Source organism: Heptranchias perlo, chromosome 16 (genome assembly GCF_035084215.1).
Source record: "Heptranchias perlo isolate sHepPer1 chromosome 16, sHepPer1.hap1, whole genome shotgun sequence".
NCBI lineage: Eukaryota > Metazoa > Chordata > Chondrichthyes > Hexanchiformes > Hexanchidae > Heptranchias > Heptranchias perlo.
Window position 1 is genome coordinate 51,175,420 of NC_090340.1, and position 23,566 is coordinate 51,198,985.

Here is a 23,566-nt window from a genome sequence, read left to right on the forward strand (position 1 = left end):
GCGCAGAGAAAGTTAAGAGGTGACCTCACAGACATATATTAAATCATGCAGTTATTCTAAAATGCCCTAAAGAACAGTGACAGTTTACAGGCTAGTGATCACAACAATTTGTAATGGAGAACAGATTTCAACAATGTACTGGACTCCAATTACAGAAAGCTCTATGCTCATACATCACTCATTACTTAATTAGTTCTACATTGTCCTGCATTGAAGTTAGACTGGTCCAATGTATATAATACTCACAAGTCCATTTGGCATTGTCTGTTGGCCATGGTTTAGGTACATGTAGTGGTCATTGTAACCTGTAGAGGTATAGATCCCAAGTTGTGGACTAAGAGTAAACAAAAAACATTTGCTATCCCCTGTAAAATACATTAAAATGCAAAAAATATTATTTTCAGTTTCTTAGAAAAGAAGAAACTTGCATTTATATAACAACTCATCACATCCTCAGGACTTCCTAAAGTGTTTTATAACTGATGGATTGCTTTTGACTGTTGTCGAGTAGCGAAACACAGCAACAATTGGTGCAAGCAAGATTCGAAAAACAGCAAATGAATAAATGATTGGATAACCTATTTTTCATGAAGTTGGCCATGAGTATTGGCAGGACACCAGAAGAACTGCATGATCTTCTTCAAACAGTGTCATAGCACCCTTTATATTCATCTTAAGCAGGCAGACAAGACCTTGGTTTAACATCTCATCTGCAAGACAGCACTTCTGGCAGCACTCCCTCGATAATCTAGCTGACACTTTGGTGAAGTATGTGCCCAAGTCAGTGATGAGACTTGAACCCACAACCTCTAATAGATAAAAGTGCTGCCAAATGAGCAAAGCTGACATTCAAAGATTAAATTATTGATTCAGATAATAATAAAGTTGATTTTAGGCAGGAGGCATTTATGATATTTGAATAAGGATTTTGCACAATAAAAGAAAAAAAAATCTGTACAGTCTTGGTGCAAGGGCAGGGAAAGCAAAGCTAAGCAGCCAGGCCCAAGGTGATTATTTTTGTCACAGTCTGACTGGGCTTGTTACCAGAACTTGCTGACCAGTGGACCACTTATCCCTTGCACCTGGTTAAATTTCCAACTGGTTTCAAATTTCCCATTCTCGAGGAAGCCACCTGAGTAGCACAGTTTCCAGAGCTCAGGGAATTTGAAAATCAACTCGACTAAACTGCAAGAGAACAACGAGCTGCTGACAGAGTTCCAGCAATAAGCCCACTGTAGCCAAGACAGCTTATTGTACAGAAAACTTCAAGAGATGTGACGTGGCAAGTCCAAGCATCAGAACTGAAGCAGGCAGGCAAACAGAACTGGGACAATTGGAGAAAGGCAATGCTCCTATATTTCACTGCTTATGCCCGGTGTGACTGTGGGAGTCTTGGATGCATAATGAACAGCAAGTAAGGGCTCACACACATGACTTTTCGCTGCATTGGCAAAGTGCTTTCCCCAAGAGGCCAAGGGGAAAAGAGGGGGCCAATTTACCCCTTTATCATAAAATCTTCCAGTGACCTGCTCTGTACTTGCATTGGCAGAAGCCTGGGTGAAGGTCATCCATTCAGTACCTCAGCCAAGAGGGAATAAAAATAACAAAATAAATCCATGAAAATAAAAAGTCTTTGAGGAATAAGGCCATATGAATAAGAAAAAAAAAATGTATCTTTAATCTTTTGCAAGATATGCACTAGTATCTAGGTAACTTTCTGGTACATTACTCTTATATAAAGAGCAATATAAATTTATTTTATGTATATACTTAAGTGTTTCTAGGGTCTATTGCCCCACCCCGCACTCATTATCTTGTAGCAAAATTTTGATCTTTTAGACATCCTAAGGACAGGATATATAAATGCAACTTTGTACACTGAGTTATAGCTGTTAGATGTTTTTGTATAAAATGTTCATAATGATGGCAGTGTGATGCTCCAGGCAGAGTGTGAGCCTGGCAGCTGAATGGTCATTGAGTAGGCTGAGCAGCAAGTCCCTTTCAGTCTTCCCAATGAGCATTCACACATACAGCATGCTGAACTTCTCTCAAAGGACCATGGAATTTTACTCCCAAAAGGCTATTTTCCGTAGTCAGCACACGTAAAATTGTCTGTTTTTCTTTGTTTATTAAATAAAAAGACAAATTGTGCATTTTCATTCTGGTGTTTGAATAGGTGGTTTTCAATTTGAATCTTAAAGTGGAAACCCTTTAAATGATGTTCTAAAGTGAAGCTAAAGTTATAGCACAACTTCAGACTCAGGGCTTACCTGACTCTGCAGAGATGTGGTGCAAGACTCCCTGAACGCTTGGGCTGCACACCACATGGACTGCAACTCCAATATGGTGGCAAACTGAGTTTAAAGTATACCTTCAACTTCCTGGACACTATTTAAACCTACCTCAAGCCAACTTAAATGTTTGTAGATTGAAGACACTGCTGATTTGCTCTCGAAACATTTAGATTTAAACTGCTAGGAGAGGAGCTCTGTGTATTCATGTAACTACACATGTACAGAGCTCTCTCCTAAGCATGAGAATTGGACTTCTACTCGGGCAGTGTAAGTAGAGTACTGCTGGGACTTGTATTGCAAGTTACTGGTCTGAGATCGGTAACTGCAATATTAAATGCAGCATCAGAAAAACAAAAAACTGCTCCTGGATAAATGTCACAGTATCAATGCCATTTTACCTTGGAACTGTGGCTTTACATCCCAACTGTGGGAGGCAAAACCACCAAAGATGTATCCATCTGAATCCTTTATAACCAATATTGATGGTCCTTTGTGAAGAATCTGACCAGAAAAGCGAGAGAAACTTTCGCCATGGGTTTGAGAGGAGAATATCAGCTTCCACTGGCTTTGCAGCTCTGAAGGCAGGTTGGTGTGGAGGAATATGACTGACGGGATGTCCATAACAGTGACCAGCCCAGTATATTTTATACCTATGCACTGTGGCAGCATGTGTTTTATGCTGAAGAGTTCTCCTTGGGGTTGTAATTTTGTAATATGAAAGCCCATAGTGACTAATAAATGGAGAAAAGAAGGGATATATGAGACTCTGTACACCCAATCTTCAAGGGCATGCTTTCCGTATTCTACATTCAGCAAATTATCTTCAGACAGCTGTGCATCTGTTAATAAAGGAAAGAAAAATCATTAATCACTACATCAGGTTCACTATACAGATCATACATACCGACATTGCTAACAAACTAAAGTATTTTAAAATCAGATCTGTCAATTCTCCTTGCTCCCTACTAAGTATTGCAATGGAGGCTTTCCCTATTGCTATGAATTGTGGAAGTGCTCCATATTTATACAATCACTTGCTCTCCAGAGACTCCACAGCCCACTTGGCTGTGGGATTCATGCAAGAGAGAGAGAAAAATGATATGAAAGAGATTTTGTACCAACTGCACATATGCAAGACGTGCACATGCACAATTATTCCAAAAGTGGGGTTTTTAAAGGGTAGGAATCATCTGCTGTTCACGAGCCTTGAGTGGATTAAGATGATCCTGCTCGCTAGTGTCAGAATCAGTACTGTGTGAACTTATTACCACAAGACCTGAATTTGGTTTCACTGCAAATGATCCAGGAAATGCAGTGCTTTTCTTACCATTTGCCTTCTGTAGAAAAAACAATGAACTGCTGTGACAAAAAAAAAATTGCCTCACATTTTCCTGAAGTGCAGCAACAGAAACGTCATCCAAGCATTTTTACCCTGTTCATAATCCACATGTGGAAATTTTCAGTTAGGATGATGGATACACTCTGGAATTTTTCCATGATTTGTCAATAGGGTGAGGTCTGTTAATCAGTTGAGTTGAACAGGGCAGCAATGCAACACCACCCTTAAGCTTTTGTAGCCCACCTATCTGAGGAGTTTTCGATAGTGAGTTCAAGCAAACCATTCAGATCTAAACCGACTTTGTGATTCCCCATATTAACAATCTTAAAATTTAGGGAGGTCTTCATTTAAAGCAGTATGGTCAGCAAAACTCACTTCATTTTATAGGACAAATTGCAAAACCACCAATCTTGAACTCCAAACTCTGTACCAACTACTCAGCTTTCAGTTTTATTGCTAGTCCTGACAATGCTATAGTATGCTGCTGAAAAACATGATGAAAAATCATTAAGTTGTGGGTCTTTATTTTGCAACTCTTCCCTCCTCAAGGTTACATGGAGTACAACTTTCAACCAGCCATGATACGTGCCCTCTGGAACAACGTGGGATACCAGTCTGTAGTCTCCATTAGGACAAGTCTATCTGCAGCAGGCAAAATACAGGACTTGGATGATTTTTTTTTAAAACCCACAAAAACAAATAGATTTTAACTCAAGACATTCTACAACTTTTGACATCACCAAATGTAATATAAGTTAAAGACCAACAGTCAATTTCTCCAGTGGGTCAGTGCATAAATTGCACCACATGGTGTGATATCAAATCATTCAGACCAGCAAGGTCCCAGGTTTGATCCTTGACCTGTGCCAAGTGATTGACTTGAGCCAGCCAACAGTGCATTAAAATTGACCTCTTAAAATCTAGGTACATCGAGAAGATACAAAATACAGGTTTCCTGAGGCCATCTACAGGAGTTGTGAACCCAGCCCAAATTTATAAAAGGAAAAATTTATATTTTTCAACTAACAAACATCCAAATAAATAAACATTTGCTGTTATGATTGAATCTTTTCCACCCTGGCCTAGCTAAAAGTAACCAAAATTCCCTTAAATTTCCAAACACCTATTGTTGATAAACACCAAGAATGTCTGTGTAGTGGAGTTTTTAAATTCCTGACAATTGCATTTTATTACAGCTATAAATGAGTTGTTAAAAACCTAAAGCAGATTCTGATGCACAATGTTAAAGTCCAGTACCTTCAGCCTTCAACTCTGACATCAGATAAGCAGTCAGACGCATTAGACCAAGAGTACTATCTCCGGTTTTCTCCAAAGTCCAATCCCTTAGCATCTTCTCATGTCGCAGTAAGTTGACCACCGACTTTATTAGATCTTCTGTGAACTACATATGGGAGGTACAACAAAACACAACTAAAATGGAGCTAAACCCAACACAAAATGCACACCAAGATTGTAAAATAAATTGTTAAACAGTAAGAGACATCAGCAGCATTACAAACTGGTCCTGATCTCACCCAGTGCGGATGCTGAGGAGAGAAAAAGACAAAAGTGGCTAGACTTCCCATTCTCGATTGTTATCTGATAATCCCCAACCAAAATGTGGATGTATGCATATTGCTGGTTCAACTATATTGGCCGCTAGTCAAATAATTGGTCAACACTTGCTGTCTAGGATGAGCGGTGGCTATTTGGGCAAGGTATTGGTATAACAGGGTGCCACTGCCACCTATGGAATCATTTCACAGCCCATTCCTGCTGCCTTCAGAAAAAATAAGGGAAAATATGAGTGCAAGGGATCTGAATTATGATCAGTAAACTGTCATTAATCCTGGGCACCACAGCTAGCGTATCAATTCAATGTTAATTCAGTGCCCATATATTACTGGGGTCAATGTCATCCTGGCTAGTTCTTATAAGATCACCTTTTACATTATAAAACAAAAATGTTTCACAAGGAATCATTTTTTTAATATATATTAAAAAGGTCAGGGAAGGTAATACCCAAAGTGAAGTCAAAAAGAACCAAGTCCTACCGTTTGCAACTCTACTGGACAAACAAGCTAGAGTAACACGGTTTCAAGGAGGCCAGTGGTTCAAATGGAGGCTGAATCAACTTGGCTAGAAATGAAAGAGAGATCCCAAGTTTGGATCTGAATCCTGGATTGAGGCATGAATATGTCCAAATCTCATTCACAAACTAGGGAACCATGGAATACAATCTCAGGGAGCTCCTTTGCATCTAAAAAGTGAAATAGATACCCAATAAGCAGGGTGAAAACTTTGTAGCCAAGAGTCCCTCGACGTAATTCAAAAATCGAATGACTACACAGAATAAAAATAGTCACAGTTTCTATCCTCCTACCAGACCAAGTGCTTCCATCCGCAACCTTAATCGCGTCATTAGCAGAAACTCTACAATGAGGGGTTAAGCAAGAGTGCACCTGCAGAGTAGGACACCAGCATATCTATGCTGAAACTTAGGACAATGTTAGTGTCTTTACCTCTTTTATTTGCTTTCCTTTTACAGAACCATCAGCATCATGGGAAATCATTCTTTCAACGATGAGACTTCTTTCTTCAGCAGTGCCTCGCAGGACATAGGTAATAAATGCCACAAACTGTTTCTTGGTTATAGTGTCAGTGAGGCCTGTTGATTTTTTTATTGGATCGATGCTCCTCATTCCATTGTAGAGTCGGACAGTCATGGTGCCCAGCACAGCTTTATGAACATATGCCTGAGGAAGAGTAAGGCAGTGTCACCCAGCATTGTACAACACTCTCCTAAATTGCTTCCACCTCTACTTTTACTTTCAGGCATCACTAAGGTATGGGATAGTTTTCCAGAGGCAACAAGCATTTCCCACTCCATTCTTTATACTTAGGAATTCTAAGAATCACAGAATAAGGAGTCAAAATCATTGCAGTGTCTATAAAAAGCTGAGGAACAACTTCCCTCACAGCAAGTTCCCAGCATCACTTGCGCTGCCATTGGGAGATGTCAAGCGGAGGGATATTGCAGGACCAGTCCTTTGGTGGATTTGCGAATGGGCAATTATATAGTGGCACTGTCAAATGCCTTGGGTTTGTCAGCAGCACAGTCTATTTGAAGAAAAAGCTTACACTGCATCAGATTTTAATTGTACTGTAGGTATTGTGAAAAGAAACTGCAATTCTAGTTTCTCCCAGTACAGCATTAAGTGGAATCGAAGTAACTAGATTGTTTAAAGGCACTTGCTGGACAGACAAATCATTCATTCTCCTGTCCTTCCCAATGTAAATCTGCACTGCAATACCTTCCACCCTTAATAAGTCTGCTTGGCTTTTACTCCCTCCTTCCCCCACCAAATACATTCATTTTGTTTTATTCTCATAGAATATAACTCATTACATGTTGGATACAGAACTCTCACAAAATATTGTAGCGTGTTAAGTGATAGATATCCACTGGATATACATTGTGCCCAGAATCCCTGCCCTGACCACCAACGAAAAGTGTGAGGAGCTCATGGACTTCTTTGTCACTAAGGTTGAGACCTTCCATTCAGCTGCCTCTGCCACATCCCTACCTTCTCCAGCCCACCAAGCCAAATTTCCCCTATGGCTCCCCCCTGCCCTAGCCCTGAACTTGCATCTTTCTCTACTTTCTCTCCTATCTCCCCTCATGCCCTCTCCAGGCTCATCTTGAACATAAGACCACCTCCTGCTCCCTCGACGCTATTCCCACTAAACTGCTGACCATCCAACTTCCCTTCCTGGCCTCCAGGCTAGCTGATATTGTTAACGGTTCCCTCTTCTCAGACAATGTCCCTCTCTCCTTCAAATCTGCCATCATCACACCCCTCCTCAAAAAACCCACCATTGACCCCTCTGTCCTTGCAAACTACCGCCCCATCTCCAAACTCCCTTTCCCCTCCAACGTCCTTGAACATGTTGTTGCCTCCCAAATCCGTGCCCATCTTTCCCCCAACTCCATGTTTAAATCCCTCTAATCAGGTTTCCGCTCCTGACACAGTACTGAAACAGCCCTTATCAATGTCACAAATTACATCCTATGTGACTGTAAACTATCCCTCCTCATCCTTCTTGACCTGTCTGCAGCCTCCGACACGGTTGACCACACCGACCTTCTCCAATGCCTCTCCTCTGTTGTCTAGCTGGGTGGGACTCTCCCCGCCTGGTTCCATTCTTATCTATCCAGTCGTAGCCAGAGAATCACCTGCAATGGCTTCTCTTCCCACTCCCGCACTGTTACCTCTGGAGTCCCCCAAGGATCTATCTTTGCCCCCCTCCTATTTCTCATCTACATGCTGCCCCTCGGCAACATCATCCGAAAACACATCAGATCCCACATGTACACTGACGACACCCAGCTTTACCTCACACCCACCTCCCTCAACCCAGCCACTGTCTCTCATTTGTCACATTGCTTGACGGACATTGGATGAGCAAAAATTTCCTCCAACTAAATATTAGGAAGACCGAAGTCATTGTCTTTGGTGCCCGCCGCAAACTCCATCCCTCTCCCTGGCCACTGTCTGAGGCTGAACCAGACCGTTCGCAACCTTGGCATCCTATGTGACCCTGAGATGAGCTTCCAACCCCATATCTGCTCCATCACCAAGACCGTCTACTTCCACCTCCGTAACATCGCCCGTCTCTGCCAGTGCCTCACCTCATCTGCTGCTGAAACCCTCATCCATGTCTTTGTTACCTCCAGACTGGACTATTCCAATGCTCTCCTGGCTGGCCTCCCATCTTCCACCCTCCATAAACTTGAGCTCAACCAAAGCTCCAATTGGGGGGGCAAGGGAGAGGAGGTGGGGGAAGCATCTCCAGCAGGGCGGGATGTCTTCTCAGGTCAGAGATGTCTTCCTGACCCCAGCTAAATTGCTAGCCCTAGGGCCATTTGCATGTTGGAATTAGGCTCCCGGCCACTACATGGGTGGCCGCATTTTAAGCTGCTGGGCCTACTCTCCAGAAAAGGTTGGTGGTGGGGATGGCGGGTAAGGAGGCAGAGACTAGGCAGAGTGTGAACCAGAGCATTTCAAGTCCCGTCCACCCTAAAGAAAAACAGTGGGATGAAGCTAAACTGTACAAGACATTAGTAAGGCCACACTTGGAATACTGTGTACAGTTCTGGTCACCCTATTATAGAAAGGATATTATTAAACTAGAAAGAGTGCAGAAAAGATTTACTAGGATGCTACCGGGACTTGATGGTTTGACTTATAGGGAGAGGTTGGATAGACTGAGACTTTTTTCCCTGGAGAGTAGGAGGTTTAGGGGTGATCTTATAGAAGTCTATAAAATAATGAGGGGCATAGATAAGGTCGATAGTCAAAATCTTTTCCCAAAGGTAAGGGAGTCTATAACGAGGGGACATAGATTTAAGGTGAGAGGGGAGAGATACAAAAGGGTCCAGAGGGGCAATTTTTTCACTCAAAGGGTGGTGAGTGTCTGGAACGAGCTGCCAGAGGCAGTAGTGGAGGCGGGTACAATTTTGTCTTTTAAAAAGCATTTGGACAGTTACATGGGTAAGATGGGTATGGAGGGATATGGGCCAAGTGCAGGCAATTGGGACTAGCTTAGTGGTATAAACTGGGCGACATGGACATGTTGGGCCGATGGGCCTGTTTCCATGTTGTAAACTTCTATGATTCTAAGCCAGAAAGCTTAGGTGAAAAAGTAAACTTTACACAATTGGTGATGTGCACATATCCTGGTTAGCCTGGGAGGCAAAGTATAGCAATCAGGATATCAGTTGCAGGACATACCCTTTTTCCATGTCCTATATAAACTGGCCATGGCCTATTCCCTTCAGTTCCTCTTGCTCAACTCAAGCAAGTACACACAAATTTATACACAATTTTGTAAATACTGCAAAAAGTTATCTTAAAATATGGCCATAACTTTGCTTGGGATCTAAGTGATCTAAATTTTATCTTGCTGCTGATAAGTTCAAAAAAAGTAAGTTCTCAATTTAGTGGTTTGGCCACAAATGTTAGGAAATCCAAAGACCTGTCAATGAACTTTGTTCAGTCTACAAGAACTTTCGTCTTTAGAGCTCCGAAGTCTCATACTATCCAAAGAGACCCATTTCTGGAGGAGGAAAGTAATAACTTTAGAACAGTAAGCATTTGTGAGAGTGATGCCTGTCCAAACTCAGAAAGTTGCTAACTATTATTCATTCCATCGAAGTGTTGATCCATTCGGGATATAAGCTAGTAGCTGTACTGTTCAAGGAGAAGGTCCACTATCGCCACTGGGCAACCAAGGGTGGGCAATAACTGCAGTTTTACACATCCAAAGAACAATTTTTTTTAAAAAGCTAATGATCTGCACTTCTCCTTCCCCACATATCGAGCCTGTTGGATTCCTTTTACCAAGAGCAGTAACCAAACAAAATGTAATGCTCCATCCCAATATTCTTAATTAAAAGCTGAGAGGAGCCGAGCCGAGCGGAGGGAGCGTCCGATAAAAGGCGGGATTTCAGAGCGTTGAGAACAGCTGAGAGGAGCCGAGCCGAGCGGAGGGAGCGTCCGATAAAAGGCGGGATTTCAGAGCGCTGAGAGGAGCCGAGCCGAGCGGAGGGAGCGTCCGATAAAAGGCGGGATTTCAGAGCGCTGAGAACAGCTGAGAGGAGCCGAGCCGAGCGGAGGGAGCGTCCGATAAAAGGCGGGATTTCAGAGCACTGAGAGGAGCCGAGCCGAGCGGAGGGAGCGTCCGATAAAAGGCGGGATTTCAGAGCTCTGAGAACAGCTGAGAGGAGCCGAGCGGAGCGGAGGGAGCGTCCGATAAAAGGCGGGATTTCAGAGCGCTGAGAACAGCTGAGAGGAGCCGAGCCGAGCGGAGGGAGCGTCCGATAAAAGACGGGATTTCAGAGCGCTGAGAACAGCTGAGAGGAGCCGAGCCGAGCGGAGGGAGCGTCCGATAAAAGGCGGGATTTCAGAGCGCTGAGAACAGCTGAGAGGAGCCGAGCCGAGCGGAGGGAGCGTCCGATAAAAGACGGGATTTCAGAGCGCTGAGAACAGCTGAGAGGAGCCGAGCCGAGCGGAGGGAGCGTCCGATAAAAGGCGGGATTTCAGAGCGCTGAGAACAGCTGAGAGGAGCCGAGCCGAGCGGAGGGAGCGTCCGATAAAAGGCGGGATTTCAGAGCGCTGAGAACAGCTGAGAGGAGCCGAGCCGAGCGGAGGGAGCGTCCGATAAAAGGCGGGATTTCAGAGCGCTGAGAACAGCTGAGAGGAGCCGAGCCGAGCGGAGGGAGCGTCCGATAAAAGGCGGGATTTCAGAGCGCTGAGAACAGCTGAGAGGAGCCGAGCCGAGCGGAGCTGCGACCGAGTTCGAAGTGACGTCAGGAATCAGATCGGGACGCGACACAGGGGAGGCACCTGATTGGTGAGTAGGTTCAGGTGAGTATTTCTACTTATCGACAGAAACTGAAGTAAAAGGAAAGGGAAGGTCTGCAGGTCTTATAGGAAGTAGCGTTTATTTTTTAGTGAATCAAGGTCCCTAGTGTAGTTAACATTCTCTAAATTGAGAACAATTTAAAGGAGTAAACTCCTTAAAGGGAGTGGTAAGTAGTTTTTCTTTCCTTTTTTTTTCTCTTGACATTGTAGTTGTTCTTAAGCTAATTTAAGGGTTAAGTCATGGCAGGAGATCCCAGGGCCGTGTCATGTTCCTCTTGTGGGATGTGGGAATTCAGGGCTCCTTCCTGTATCCCTGATTCCTTCACCTGCGGGAAGTGTGTCCAGCTGCAGCTATTGTTTGACCGCTTGACGGCTCTGGAGCTGCGGATGGACTCACTTTGGAGCATCCGCGATGCTGAGAAAGTCGTGGATAGCACGTTCAGTGAGTTGGTCACACCGCAGATAAAAATTACTGAGGGAGATAGTGAATGGGTGACCAACAGACAGAGGAAGAGTAGGAAGGCAGTGCAGGGGTCCCCTGTGGTCATCTCCCTCCAAAACAGGTATACCGTTTTGGATACTGTTGGCGGAGATGGCTCACCAGGGGAAGGTGGCAGTGGCCAGGTTCATGGCACCGTGGCTGGCTCTGCTGCACAGGAGGGCAGGAAAAAGAGTGGCAGAGCTATAGTGATAGGGGACTCGATTGTAAGGGGAATAGACAGGCGTTTCTGCGGACGCAACCGAGACTCCAGGATGGTATGTTGCCTCCCTGGTGCAAGGGTCAAGGATGTCTCGGAGCGGCTGCAGGACATTCTGGAGGGGGAGGGTGAACAGCCAGTTGTCGTGGTGCATATAGGCACCAACGATATAGGTAAAAAACAGGATGAGGTCCTACAAGCTGAATTTAGGGAGTTAGGAGTTAAACTAAAGAGTAGGACCTCAAAGGTAGTAATCTCAGGATTGCTACCAGTGCCACGGGTTAGTCAGAGTAGGAATGACAGGATAGCTAAGATGAATACGTGGCTTGAGAGATGGTGCAAGCTGGAGGGATTCAAATTCCTGGGCCATTGGAATCGGTTCTGGGGGAGGTGGGACCAGTACAAATTGGACGGTCTGCATCTGGGCAGGACTGGAACCAATGTCCTAGGGGGAGTGTTTGCCAGTGCTGTTGGGGAGGGTTTAAACTAATGTGGCAGGGGGATGGGAACCGATGCAGGAAGTCAGTGGGAAATAAAGTGGTGACAGAAACAAAAGGCAGTAAGGGAGAGTGTACAGAACATGACCGGACAGATGGTCTGAGAAAGCAGGGCAAAGACCAAGGGAAGTCTAGATTAAACTGCATTTATTTCAATGCAAGAAGTCTGATGGGCAAGGCAGATGAACTCAGGGCATGGATGGGTACATGGGACTGGGATGTTATAGCTATTACTGAAACATGGCTAAGGGAGGGGCAGGACTGGCAGCTCAATGTTCCAGGGTACAGATGCTATAGGAAAGATAGAGCAGGAGGTAAGAGAGGAGGGGGAGTTGCGTTCTTGATTAGGGAGAACATCACGGCAGTAGTGAGAGGGGATATATCCGAGGGTTCGCCCACTGAGTCCATATGGGTAGAACTGAAAAATAAGAAGGGAGAGATCACTTTGATAGGATTGTACTACAGACCCCCAAATAGTCAACGGGAAATTGAGGAGCAAATATGTAAGGAGATTACAGACAGCTGCAAGAAAAATAGGGTGGTAATAGTAGGGGACTTTAACTTTCCCAACATTGACTGGGACAGCCATAGCATTAGGGGCTTGGATGGAGAGAAATTTGTTGAGTGTATTCAGGAGGAATTTCTCATTCAGTATGTGGATGGCCCGACTAGAGAGGGGGCAAAACTTGACCTCCTCTTGGGAAATAAGGAAGGGCAGGTGACAGAAGTGTTAGTGAGGGATCACTTTGGGACCAGTGATCATAATTCCATTAGTTTTAAGATAGCTATGGAGAAGGATAGGTCTGGCCCAAAAGTTAAAATTCTAAATTGGGGAAAGGCCAATTTTGATGGTATTAGACAGGAACTTTCAGAAGTTGATTGGGAGAGTCTGTTGGCAGGCAAAGGGACGTCTGGTAAGTGGGAGGCTTTCAAAAGTGTGTTAACCAGGGTTCAGGGTAAGCACATTCCTTATAAAGTGAAGGGCAAGGCTGGTAGAAGTAGGGAACCTTGGATGACTCGGGAGATTGAGGCCCTAGTCAAAAAGAAGAAGGAGGCATATGACATGCATAGGCAGCTGGGATCAAGTGGATCCCTTGAAGAGTATAGAGATTGCCGGAGTAGAGTTAAGAGAGAAATCAGGAGGGCAAAAAGGGGATATGAGATTGCTTTGGCAGATCAGGCAAAGGTGAATCCAAAGAGCTTCTACAAATACATAAAGGGCAAAAGGGTAACTAGGGAGAGAGTAGGGCCTCTTAAGGATCAACAAGGTCATCTATGTGCGGAACCACAAGAGATGGGTGAGATCCTGAATGAATATTTCACATCGGTATTTACGGTTGAGAAAGGCATGGATGTTAGGGAACTTGGGGAAATAAATAGTGATGTCTTGAGGAGTGTAAATATTACAGAGAGGGAGGTGCTGGAAGTCTTAACGCGCATCAAGGTAGATAAATCTCCGGGACCTGATGAAATGTATCCCAGGACGTTATGGGAGGTTAGGGAGGAAATTGCGGGTCCCCTAGCAGAGATATTTGAATCATCCACCGCTACAGGTGAGGTGCCTGAAGATTGGAGGGTAGCAAATGTTGTGCCTTTGTTTAAGAAGGGCGGCAGGGAAAAGCCTGGGAACTACAGACCAGTGAGCCTGACATCTGTAGTGGGTAAGTTGTTAGAGGGTATTCTGAGGGACAGGATCTACAGGCATTTGGAGAGGCAGGGACTAATTAGGAACAGTCAGCATGGTTTTGTGAGAGGAAAATCATGTCTCACGAATTTGATTGAGTTTTTTGAAGGGGTAACCAAGAAGATAGATGAGGGCTGTGCAGTAGACGTGGTCTACATGGACTTCAGCAAAGCATTTGACAAGGTACCGCATGGTAGGTTGTTACATAAGGTTAAATCTCATGGGATCCAAGGTGAGGTAGCCAATTGGATACAAAATTGGCTTGACGACAGAAGACAGAGGGTGGTTGTCGAGGGTTGTTTTTCAAACTGGATGCCTGTGTCCAGCGGTGTGCCTCAGGGATCGGTGCTGGGTCCGCTGTTATTTGTTATTTATATTAATGATTTGGATGAGAATTTAGGAGGCATGGTTAGTAAGTTTGCAGATGACACCAAGATTGGTGGCATTGTGGACAGTGAAGAAGGTTATCTAGGATTGCAACGGGATCTTGATAAATTGGGCCAGTGGGCCGATGAATGGCAGATGGAGTTTAATTTAGATAAATGTGAGGTGATGCATTTTGGTAGATCGAATCGGGCCAGGACCTACTCCGTTAATGGTAGGGCGTTGGGGAGAGTTATCGAACAAAGAGATCTAGGAGTACAGATTCATAGCTCCTTGAAAGTGGAGTCACAGGTGGATAGGGTGGTGAAGAAGGCATTCAGCATGCTTGGTTTCATTGGTCAGAACATTGAATGCAGGAGTTGGGATGTCTTGTTGAAGTTGTACAGGGCATTGGTGAGGCCACACTTGGAGTACTGTGTACAGTTCTGGTCACCCTATTATAGAAAGGATATTATTAAACTAGAAAGAGTGCAGAAAAGATTTACTAGGATGCTACCGGGACTTGATGGTTTGACTTACAGGGAGAGGTTAGACAGACTGGGACTTTATTCCCTGGAGAGTAGGAGGTTAAGGGGTGATCTTATAGAAGTCTATAAAATAATGAGGGGCATAGATAAGGTCGATAGTCAAAATCTTTTCCCAAAGGTAGGGGAGTCTATAACGAGGGGGCACAGATTTAAGGTGAGAGGGGAGAGATACAAAAGGATCCAGAGGGGCAATTTTTTCACTCAAAGGGTGGTGAGTGTCTGGAACGAGCTGCCAGAGGCAGTAGTAGAGGCGGGTACAATTTTGTCTTTTAAAAAGCATTTGGACAGTTACATGGGGAAGATGGGTATCGAGGGATATGGGCCAAGTGCAGGCAATTGGGACTAGCTTAGTGGTATAAACTGGGCGACATGGACATGTTGGGCCGAAGGGCCTGTTTCCATGTTGTAACTTCTAACTTCTATGAAAAGCCTCTGCATCACAGTGGTACCCACAGATTCAGTCAACATTGAAAACCCTACTCAGGTTGATTTTCAGGCAAACATTGATTTGTTAACCACATGCTCTGTAATAAAAGCAGGCATTTCTTCTTTTTAAATGCTTAGTTCTCCTGCATTTAGAACAAAGATTCAGAAAAGACAATAGGCAGAAAGCAGTAGTGCATTAATGTTTTACAAATAAATACAGTTTTGATGCAACTTACATTTTTGGATTGCTTTGTCGTTGATACGTAATTTGAAAGTTTAGCAGAGAATTTGGGGATAAATTTGTATTTGCTATGATGATAAATCTTTTCAATTCTGCTCTAATGTTAAATATTTACCTTTAATGTGGCCAGGGTAACTAGCTTCTTAGCAGTTTTTCCACTTTTTGTGCCTTCAGATGTACTAGAGCCAGACATAGCGTCAAAAACACTATCCAGAATAGCCAGTTCTTCAGGGGAATAGTGAAACCGACAGCATCCCTGCGATGAATGACTCTCTGCATTTCCCATGTTTTCTCACAGATAACTCAGGGTCCCTAAAACCTATAAATAACATTTTTAAAATTATTATGCAGCACTGCAAATACTGAGTAAACCCAGTTTTACCCTTAAACTTTTAATCTAGTCTTACTGCAAGCACACATATTGATTGGGAGTGGGGGAGGTTAAATGTATGGAAGTGTTCCAAACACCATCAGTCAAACCCAGCCCCAAGTACATGGAAGCAGCACATGTAGGGCGAATCTAGCTAATGTAAACAAAACAGATTAGTCAATAAATTCATATGTTGCACAGTATAGCAATTTATCCTAAAGCACTAAATGGATTATTACCCAATTTCAGAATTTCACAATACTTAAATCTACTGTTTAAAAAAAAGCTAACATTCGCTTTTCACATCTGTGGTTCTGTGGCCTCAGATGACCTTGTCAGACAATCCCATGTATTCTTTTATTTGCTTACTCATGCATTTCTTCCTTAGGTTTTTATTCTTCATGGAGGACCAGAGAAATCATTCACGGACTTTTATTCGTACAGTTTTAGAACAAACACAAAACACCAGAAAGAAGAATGGATGAACTTGTATTTGTATAGCGCCTTTCACATCCTCAGGACGACCCAAAGTGCTTCCCAACCAATTAATTACTTTTGAAATGTAGCCACTCTTGTTTTGTAAGCAAACACTCAGTTCATTTCTGCCCTTCAAACAACAATGAACAACCAGTTAATCTGTTTTCTGGCGGTGAATGCTTATGGGATGAAAGTTGGCCACAACACCAGAAAAACTCTGCTCATCTTCAAAACAAGTGTTGTGGGATCTTTTCTATCTACCTGAACCAGCAGGCAAGCTATCAGGTTAACATCTCATCCAAAAGGTCTCTGACAATGCAGCACTCCCTCAGGACTGCAATGAAGTGCAAGTCTAGATTATTAAATAAGAGAGTGGGATTGAACCCACAACCTTCTGACTCAGAGGTGAATGTACTACCACTGAGCCAGCTGATAGTCTGGCACCAGGAATAAAAATCAGCTACAGTTCATTCTTCCCAGAGCCACGAGGACCACTTTGCATTGTGCAAGTGATCATAGAATATTGATCCCAAATGCTTAATTTTAATGCTTAAATTCAGAATATTAACAGATGACCATTCTACAATAGATGTAATCATCTCATGTCAGATACTCAATATTTTCTGGTAAAAAGCAAAATACTGCAGATGCTGGAAGTCTGAAACAAAAACAGAAAATGCTGGAAACACTCAGCAGGTCAGTCAGCATCCGAAGAGAAAATAGAAAAGTTAAGAGTCTGCACCCAAATTTTTTTTTAAACTTTTCTGTTGTCTCCACAGCTGCTGACTCACGTGCTATGTGATTCCAGCATTTTTTTGTTTTTGATTCCATAGTTTATATTCTGTTAAAGTGCTGGTTTTACATTCTTATTTTTAGGCAAACTGAACCGCAAGAGAGTAGTGGAACATTGTACTGGGGTAGCAGGCAGGGAGCAAAGCAGTCGCATCTGATATATTAATCTTTGCCTGGCTTGGAAGAAAGGGATAACTCTTTTTAAAATTGTGCGTGGTCCAGTCAATGAGTGGCCAACTTATATCCCACCATTACCAAGTGTAACGTGTATTTGGTCAATGAATGAAGCAATGCAGTGACTTTGTTTATTTTGTCAGTTAGTATGAATAGATGTGGAGATGCCGGTGATGGACTGGGGTTGACAATTGTAAACAATTTTACAACACCAAGTTATAGTCCAGCAATTTTATTTTAAATTCACAAGCTTTCGGAGGCTACCTCCTTCGTCAGGTGAACGATGTTTTTCACATCGTTCACCTGACGAAGGAGGTAGCCTCCGAAAGCTTGTGAATTTAAAATAAAATTGCTGGACTATAACTTGGTGTTGTAAAATTGTTTACAAGTATGAATAGAAACAAAGTATTTTCCATGTAAGCTCACAGAGTAAAATATCAAGCTGCTTTATTTATTACAATAAACACAGCAGTCATTCATGACCAGGTACTAATCCCTTAACAAAAGTTCCAGCATAAAATGCACATGTCGCGATAAATTTTCAAATCAGGAGAAACCAACCAGCTTTTTCCAAATCTCCAATTTTGGAAAGAAAGCCTAGTCCTGATCTTCAGACTTCAGTGCATATTCCTCTCAGCTTCTGACTCATGGGCCTTCTTCTAAATCCCACAGTGAGAGATCTTCTGCCTGGTGAACTGTTCTTTAGACCCTTAGAGGGCTTGGCTGCAAATCAGCTTTCCTGAACTCTCCATCACAACTGTGCTAGTTATTACTTTCTAATTTGTGCTCCCTTCATTGACAGGTCCTCACTGCTTCCCTTTAGGTCATAATCGTTAGATGGTGGAACATTCCGTTGCCGTAGTAACCCAAAACCTAAAGCTTGGAGAGTACATTTGTTGCCAATGTGTCAACAGGAAAAAAAATTACATTCAATCTTTTTGGCTATTTAACCTCTCCTCAAGTAGGCTAAATACAGTTGAAACTTAGTAAACAGAGCTAAAACTTTCAGACAAAGGACATCTACCCAAATGCTGGCAAGAGTTGCTATGTTTTCCCAGCATTTACTGTTTATTTTACTTATGAAATTGGCTGTGTCTTGTTTTACTACAGCAAGGAAACAAGTTACTGCACTGTGCAATTAGTAGAATGTTTTTACAATAATGTATTTAACTGACAACAGGTCTATACCTGAAATGTTAACTTACCTGTTCTCTCCACAGATACTGACTGACTTGATGAGTGTTTCATTTTTTATTTAATTAAGCAATTATTTGCTTTTTGTTTTAACTACATTTTGATTTTCTTTTTATAATTCTGAAGATGAGAGATGTCAGTGTTGGAAAATTTTCTTCTGCTTTTGGCTCCAAATACTTTCAGCTCATGTTCAGTGTGAAGCTTCCTCCTCACCTAACAATGGGCCATAATTTGCTGCAGCAGGGCATCTAATGGCATCTGCCGTTAGTTAGACTTGTCCTTACACTTTGTAAGTTTTTAACATTTTTTGTGTGGCAAATTGCTGAAAGTGCAAGCTGACAACGTCGCAGCAAGGGAAACAGGGCATCTGGGACCTGAGTGAACAGGGCAAGCAACTGTGTATCTCCTTAGCTAATCAGATTGAAGGATTGTGAAATTAACAGCGCAAGGACTGAGAAGGAAGTATAAATTAGAGTGGGTGAATTCAATGTCAAATCAGGTAGCGAGAGAAATGGAGAGGGATAGAAAGATTGGAATGAGAGAGAGAAAAAGACAGAAAGGAAAAGTAAAAAAAATTAATTTAAAATTTGACATTTTAAAAATCTCCAACAATTAAACCTGAAGGAATGAGACTCCACACGTAATAGTTAATTTTCAGTGCCAAAGAGGTTGACTGGCAGTAATTAACACTTAACATATCGTTAAAAGGGTACTTAGAGTGAAATGGACAAGACTTTCTGCGGCAAGTTTAATTCATATCTACTGCGCAAATATTGAAACTTCATGCCGTTTAATGCATTTCAGCAAGATGCCGTTTTCGCAAAGCTAACGGCAGAGCGCCGCAATTCAGACTGCAACTTTTAGATTTTTTACTTTAATCGTGAATCTGCCCCTTGCCTGAAGTTGCTGTACCATTTGTGCATAAATAACGGCGAGCGCCATTAGCCTCACCGTTATTTTGACTGCAAATTATGGCCCAATGTGTTTGAACTCCAACTCATTTGTATTTCTTCATTCCAGACAGCATTCTATGTCATCTATGCTGTACCCTCCCTATTACCTCACCATCCTTCCTGTAGTGTGGAGCCCATAACTGCAGACAGTACTCCAATTGTGGTCTTACTAAGGTTTTATATAGATTTACCACTACATCTCGATTTTTATATACCATTCCCCCTGCCATAAAACCTAGTATTTAATTACCTTTTTTAATGGCCTTATCCACGTGAGGTGCTACTAATATCGTGAACCTGAACCTCCAAATCCCTCTGCTCTTTCACAGCCCCCAAAGTATAATTATCACTTCTTTTAAAAACCAAAATGTACCAGCAGTGACAAGTTTACATAGGCAAACCCATTATAAATGCGGACAAAGGAATTTATAAATTGAAAAAGTTGACATAAATTATGAAGAAAATGTGACCACAGAAGTTAAGTTGTGCAGACAGGAATTGTGTGCAGACATAAGACTTATAACAAGATCTATAAATAGGTAGATGATCAGAAGAGTGAAGGAAGCAGGAGTTAGATAAATTCAGGCTTTAGATTCAGAGGACCCAACATTTATAAATCAGTCCTTCAATTGCACTATATGGGAAACTAAAAGAGTCTTCCTTAGATCATAAGGAACTTCTGCACAACAGCCAAGCGCAATTATCTCCAAGCACCAAGATTCAGACCCATTAGGAGGTCAGACGAGACAACTAAAATAAGTTTGAGAAGTTTACAACATCTACTTAGATTGCTAGAAAAACACCCAGGCACTTTGATGATGGAAAGGAACTTTTGTATAGCTAGTATCATATGCATACTAAAGGAGCAGCTATACTAACATTTTTGCACCAATGTGAAAAGGGGTTTTTGGTGTGCACGTTTTTTTTTAAAAAGTAACTTAGGAGTCAGGTATCAATCAGACTCCTTGCACACCACACAGCAAAGCAGTACAAAATCACCACCTGCATATTTGCACTAGCTACAATATAACTCCAGATCACTACAAAGCTACACCATGTAAGAATCTGTAAAACTATGAATGGGATATTTTTAATGCAGAGAGTGAAGATGCTCCCTCCCAGACTCTCTTAACATTAAAAGGTTAGTCACGCAGAAATGGAACTCTGCGTAGGAGTTCACACGCAGATGCCCAGACCTCAGTACAACAACAACAACTTGCATTTATATAGCATCTTTAATGTAGTAAAACGTCGCAAGGCGCTTCACAGGAGCGTTATCAAACAAAATTTGACACCAAGCTACGTAAAGATATATTAGGACAGGTGACCAAAAGCTTGGTCAAAGAGGAAGGTTTTAAGGAGCATCTTATGAAGGAGAGGTAGAGAAGTTTAGGGAGGGAATTCCAGAGCTTAGGGCCTAAATAGCTGAAGGCATGGTCACCAATGGTGGGACGATGAAAATTAGGGATACACAAGGAGCCAAAATTGAAGAAACGCAGAGTTCTCAGAGGGTTGTAGGGCAAGAAAGGGTTACAGAGATATGGAGGAGCAAGGCCATGGAGGGATTTGAACACAAGGATGAGGATTTTAAATTTGTGGCTTTGTTGGGCCAGGAGCTAACGTAGTGCACAGGGGTGATGGGCGAACGGAACTTGGTGCAAGTTAGGATACGGACAGCAGAGTTTTAGATGAGCTCAAGTTTACGGAGAGTGGAAGATGGGATATAACAGAGCATAAGCAAGTGCTTTACATTATCATGGAAATTATTGCAACAATGGGCCCCAAATGCTGAGAAGAGGTGATTTTAATGAAAATTAATGCAGTCAAGAGCACCTCCCACACGAGATATACATTCCATACATACATACCTTAGAATTTAGCATTTCTTACGCAGCAACTCTACATACAGCATATTTACTGTACCCATCACTCCTGCCCTCCACCCTACCAGAGACCTTTCCTTTTGTTATTTCCTTTCCTCTCCCCCACCCCCACCTTTCCCTGGCTCTGTACTTGCTTAAAAACTTTAACATCTTCCAGTTCTGACGAAAGGTCTTCCACCTGAAACGTTAACTCTGTTTCTTTTTCCACAGATGCTGCCTGACTTGCTGAGCTTATCCAGCATTTTCTGTGTTTAGTTCAGAATCTGCAGCATTTTGCTTTTGATACTTACAGTGCTGGCGCTTTCAGCTGAATGATGTTTCTCAAACAGATGGCTTGCTAGTCAGTAGGAGGAGGGTTTCTGGAGGAACCATATTTATACAAAGGACCCTGCACAATAAAACTCTTGGGTAGAACCGGCCTGAGAGCAACGTTGGCCGCAACACCGTTTAGCGGTAACCGAACCTGAAAATGCAGCCGCAGTGAAGAAATTGACATCACCAACAGCGAGGAAGCGCCATTGGATTTTTTTTAATCTGGGACTTCCGTCTATAAGTGTTGAGGAGGCGGTAGTTCCGTGCGGCTGGTCTTGCCCTTGCCCAAGGCAGTAGGACAACGAGTACAAACATTGAGCAACGCCGGCTCAGATTACAACAGACACCAAGCCATCAAATATTAGGATTTATTTTCACAAAGTCATCTGGATAGCGGTCGATGATCTGATCATTAGGACAGTTTCCCACGTGATGTTGTTGTTGAAAAGTGTCTGTACAAATGGGAAGTGTCCCAGTCACAGCAACACGGGGACCTTTAAAACAACTGTGAAATTTCCATTTCAATAATATCACGCGCAACTGACCCAATGTAACTGTGCACAAATTGCACAATGCCATCTGGTCGGATTTTGGGGTCAGAGAGCCCAGTTTCTGAGCAGGCTGCCCATTTTTTTGATCAACGGGTAGATTTATACTGCAGCGACTGGTCTGAGACTGGCGGCTTCAGTTTGGGTTCCAATTTATTTACATTGCTTGGCTCCCACTTGATTTTAATTTTGCTCCGTGCACTCCTGGATACAAGCAGGTACAAAGCTGTCTCCCACAATTTGACAGGGAGGCGAGAACCTTTGCTCTCCTAATGTTTAAATTGGGGTCAGCTAATATTTAAATCGAGGTCAGCTAACTTTAAAAAGTGTCCAGGGGGCACTTTGCAAGCCAGTTTTGATTCGATTTACACTCCATGCAATGTCAAACTGAAGTGGTGTGAGGCTGCCGCCACCAGAGATTCTTTCATTGTCAGCTCAAGCCCTGACTCCAAATTTACACCAATATTTTAACATCAGTTAACATTACGCTTATAAAAATATTGGAGATGAGGAAAGGAGGCTGTTTGAGAGTCACGAATCATCCAATTGAGTAATGAACAGTCAGTCTGTTTCCCAATTGGCTGGGAAGGTGGTGCGCTGTGAGGATGGACATGTTGGATGACCAATGGCGGGAACATGAGGGCAGGGTAATTGAAGGCAGGAGGTCATGTGATGAAACCTCCAGGAATATGTCCAACCAAAGTTGGCAACCCTAATAGCACTGAAGATTGTACAATCACCCCAATAATACCAATCAAGATGGTGCCATTCTTATCTATCCAGTCGTAGCCAGAGAATCACCTGCAATGGCTTCTCTTCCCGCTCCCGCATTGTTACCTCTGGAGTCCCCCAAGGATCTATCCTTGGCCCCCTCCTATTTCTCATCTACACACTGCCCCTCGGCGACATCATCCAAAAACACGTCAGATTCAACGTGTATGCTGACGACGCCCAGCTCTACCTCACAACCACCTCCCTCGACCCCTCCACTGTCTCTCATTTGTCACGCTGCTTGTCCGAAGATGAGAAAAAATTTCCTCCAATAAATATTGGGAAGACTGAAGTCATTGTCTTTGGTCCCGACTGCAAACTCCATTCCCTAGCCACCAACTCCGTCCCTCTCCCTGGCCACTGTCTGAGGCTGAACCAGACCGTTTGCAACCTTGGCATCCTATTTGACCCTGCGATGAGCTTCCGACCACATAGCTGCTCCATCATCAAGACCGCCTACTTCCACCTCCATAACATCGCCCGTCTCCCCGCCCCCCCCCCCCCCGCCTCAGCTCATCTGCTGCTGAAACCCTCGTCCATGCCTTTGTTACCTTCAGACTGGACTATTCCAATGC

The 23,566-nt window shown here is 43.1% G+C and overlaps 1 protein-coding gene across 4 annotated transcripts in view; it reads right to left on the minus strand.

The window, feature by feature from the left end:
• The window catches only part of meak7 (MTOR associated protein, eak-7 homolog), a 29,498-nt gene extending 7,397 nt beyond the window's left edge, over positions 1 to 22,101 (minus strand). The window contains exons 1-6 of one of the 4 annotated variants that reach the window (XM_067998111.1): positions 21,651 to 22,101; positions 15,633 to 15,836; positions 6,156 to 6,389; positions 4,891 to 5,035; positions 2,693 to 3,133; positions 247 to 305 (exon numbers count right to left, since the gene is read on the minus strand). In XM_067998111.1, the coding sequence (XP_067854212.1) occupies positions 247 to 305; positions 2,693 to 3,133; positions 4,891 to 5,035; positions 6,156 to 6,389; positions 15,633 to 15,803 (1,050 nt within the window). In that variant the 5' untranslated portion in view covers positions 15,804 to 15,836; positions 21,651 to 22,101. Of the gene's footprint in view, positions 1 to 246; positions 366 to 2,692; positions 3,134 to 4,890; positions 5,036 to 6,155; positions 6,390 to 15,632; positions 15,837 to 21,650 lie in introns of all 4 variants that reach the window. The other 3 variants (XM_067998110.1, XM_067998109.1, XM_067998112.1) reach the window with 3 other exon arrangements.
• Between the last annotated feature and the right edge of the window lie 1,465 nt (positions 22,102 to 23,566).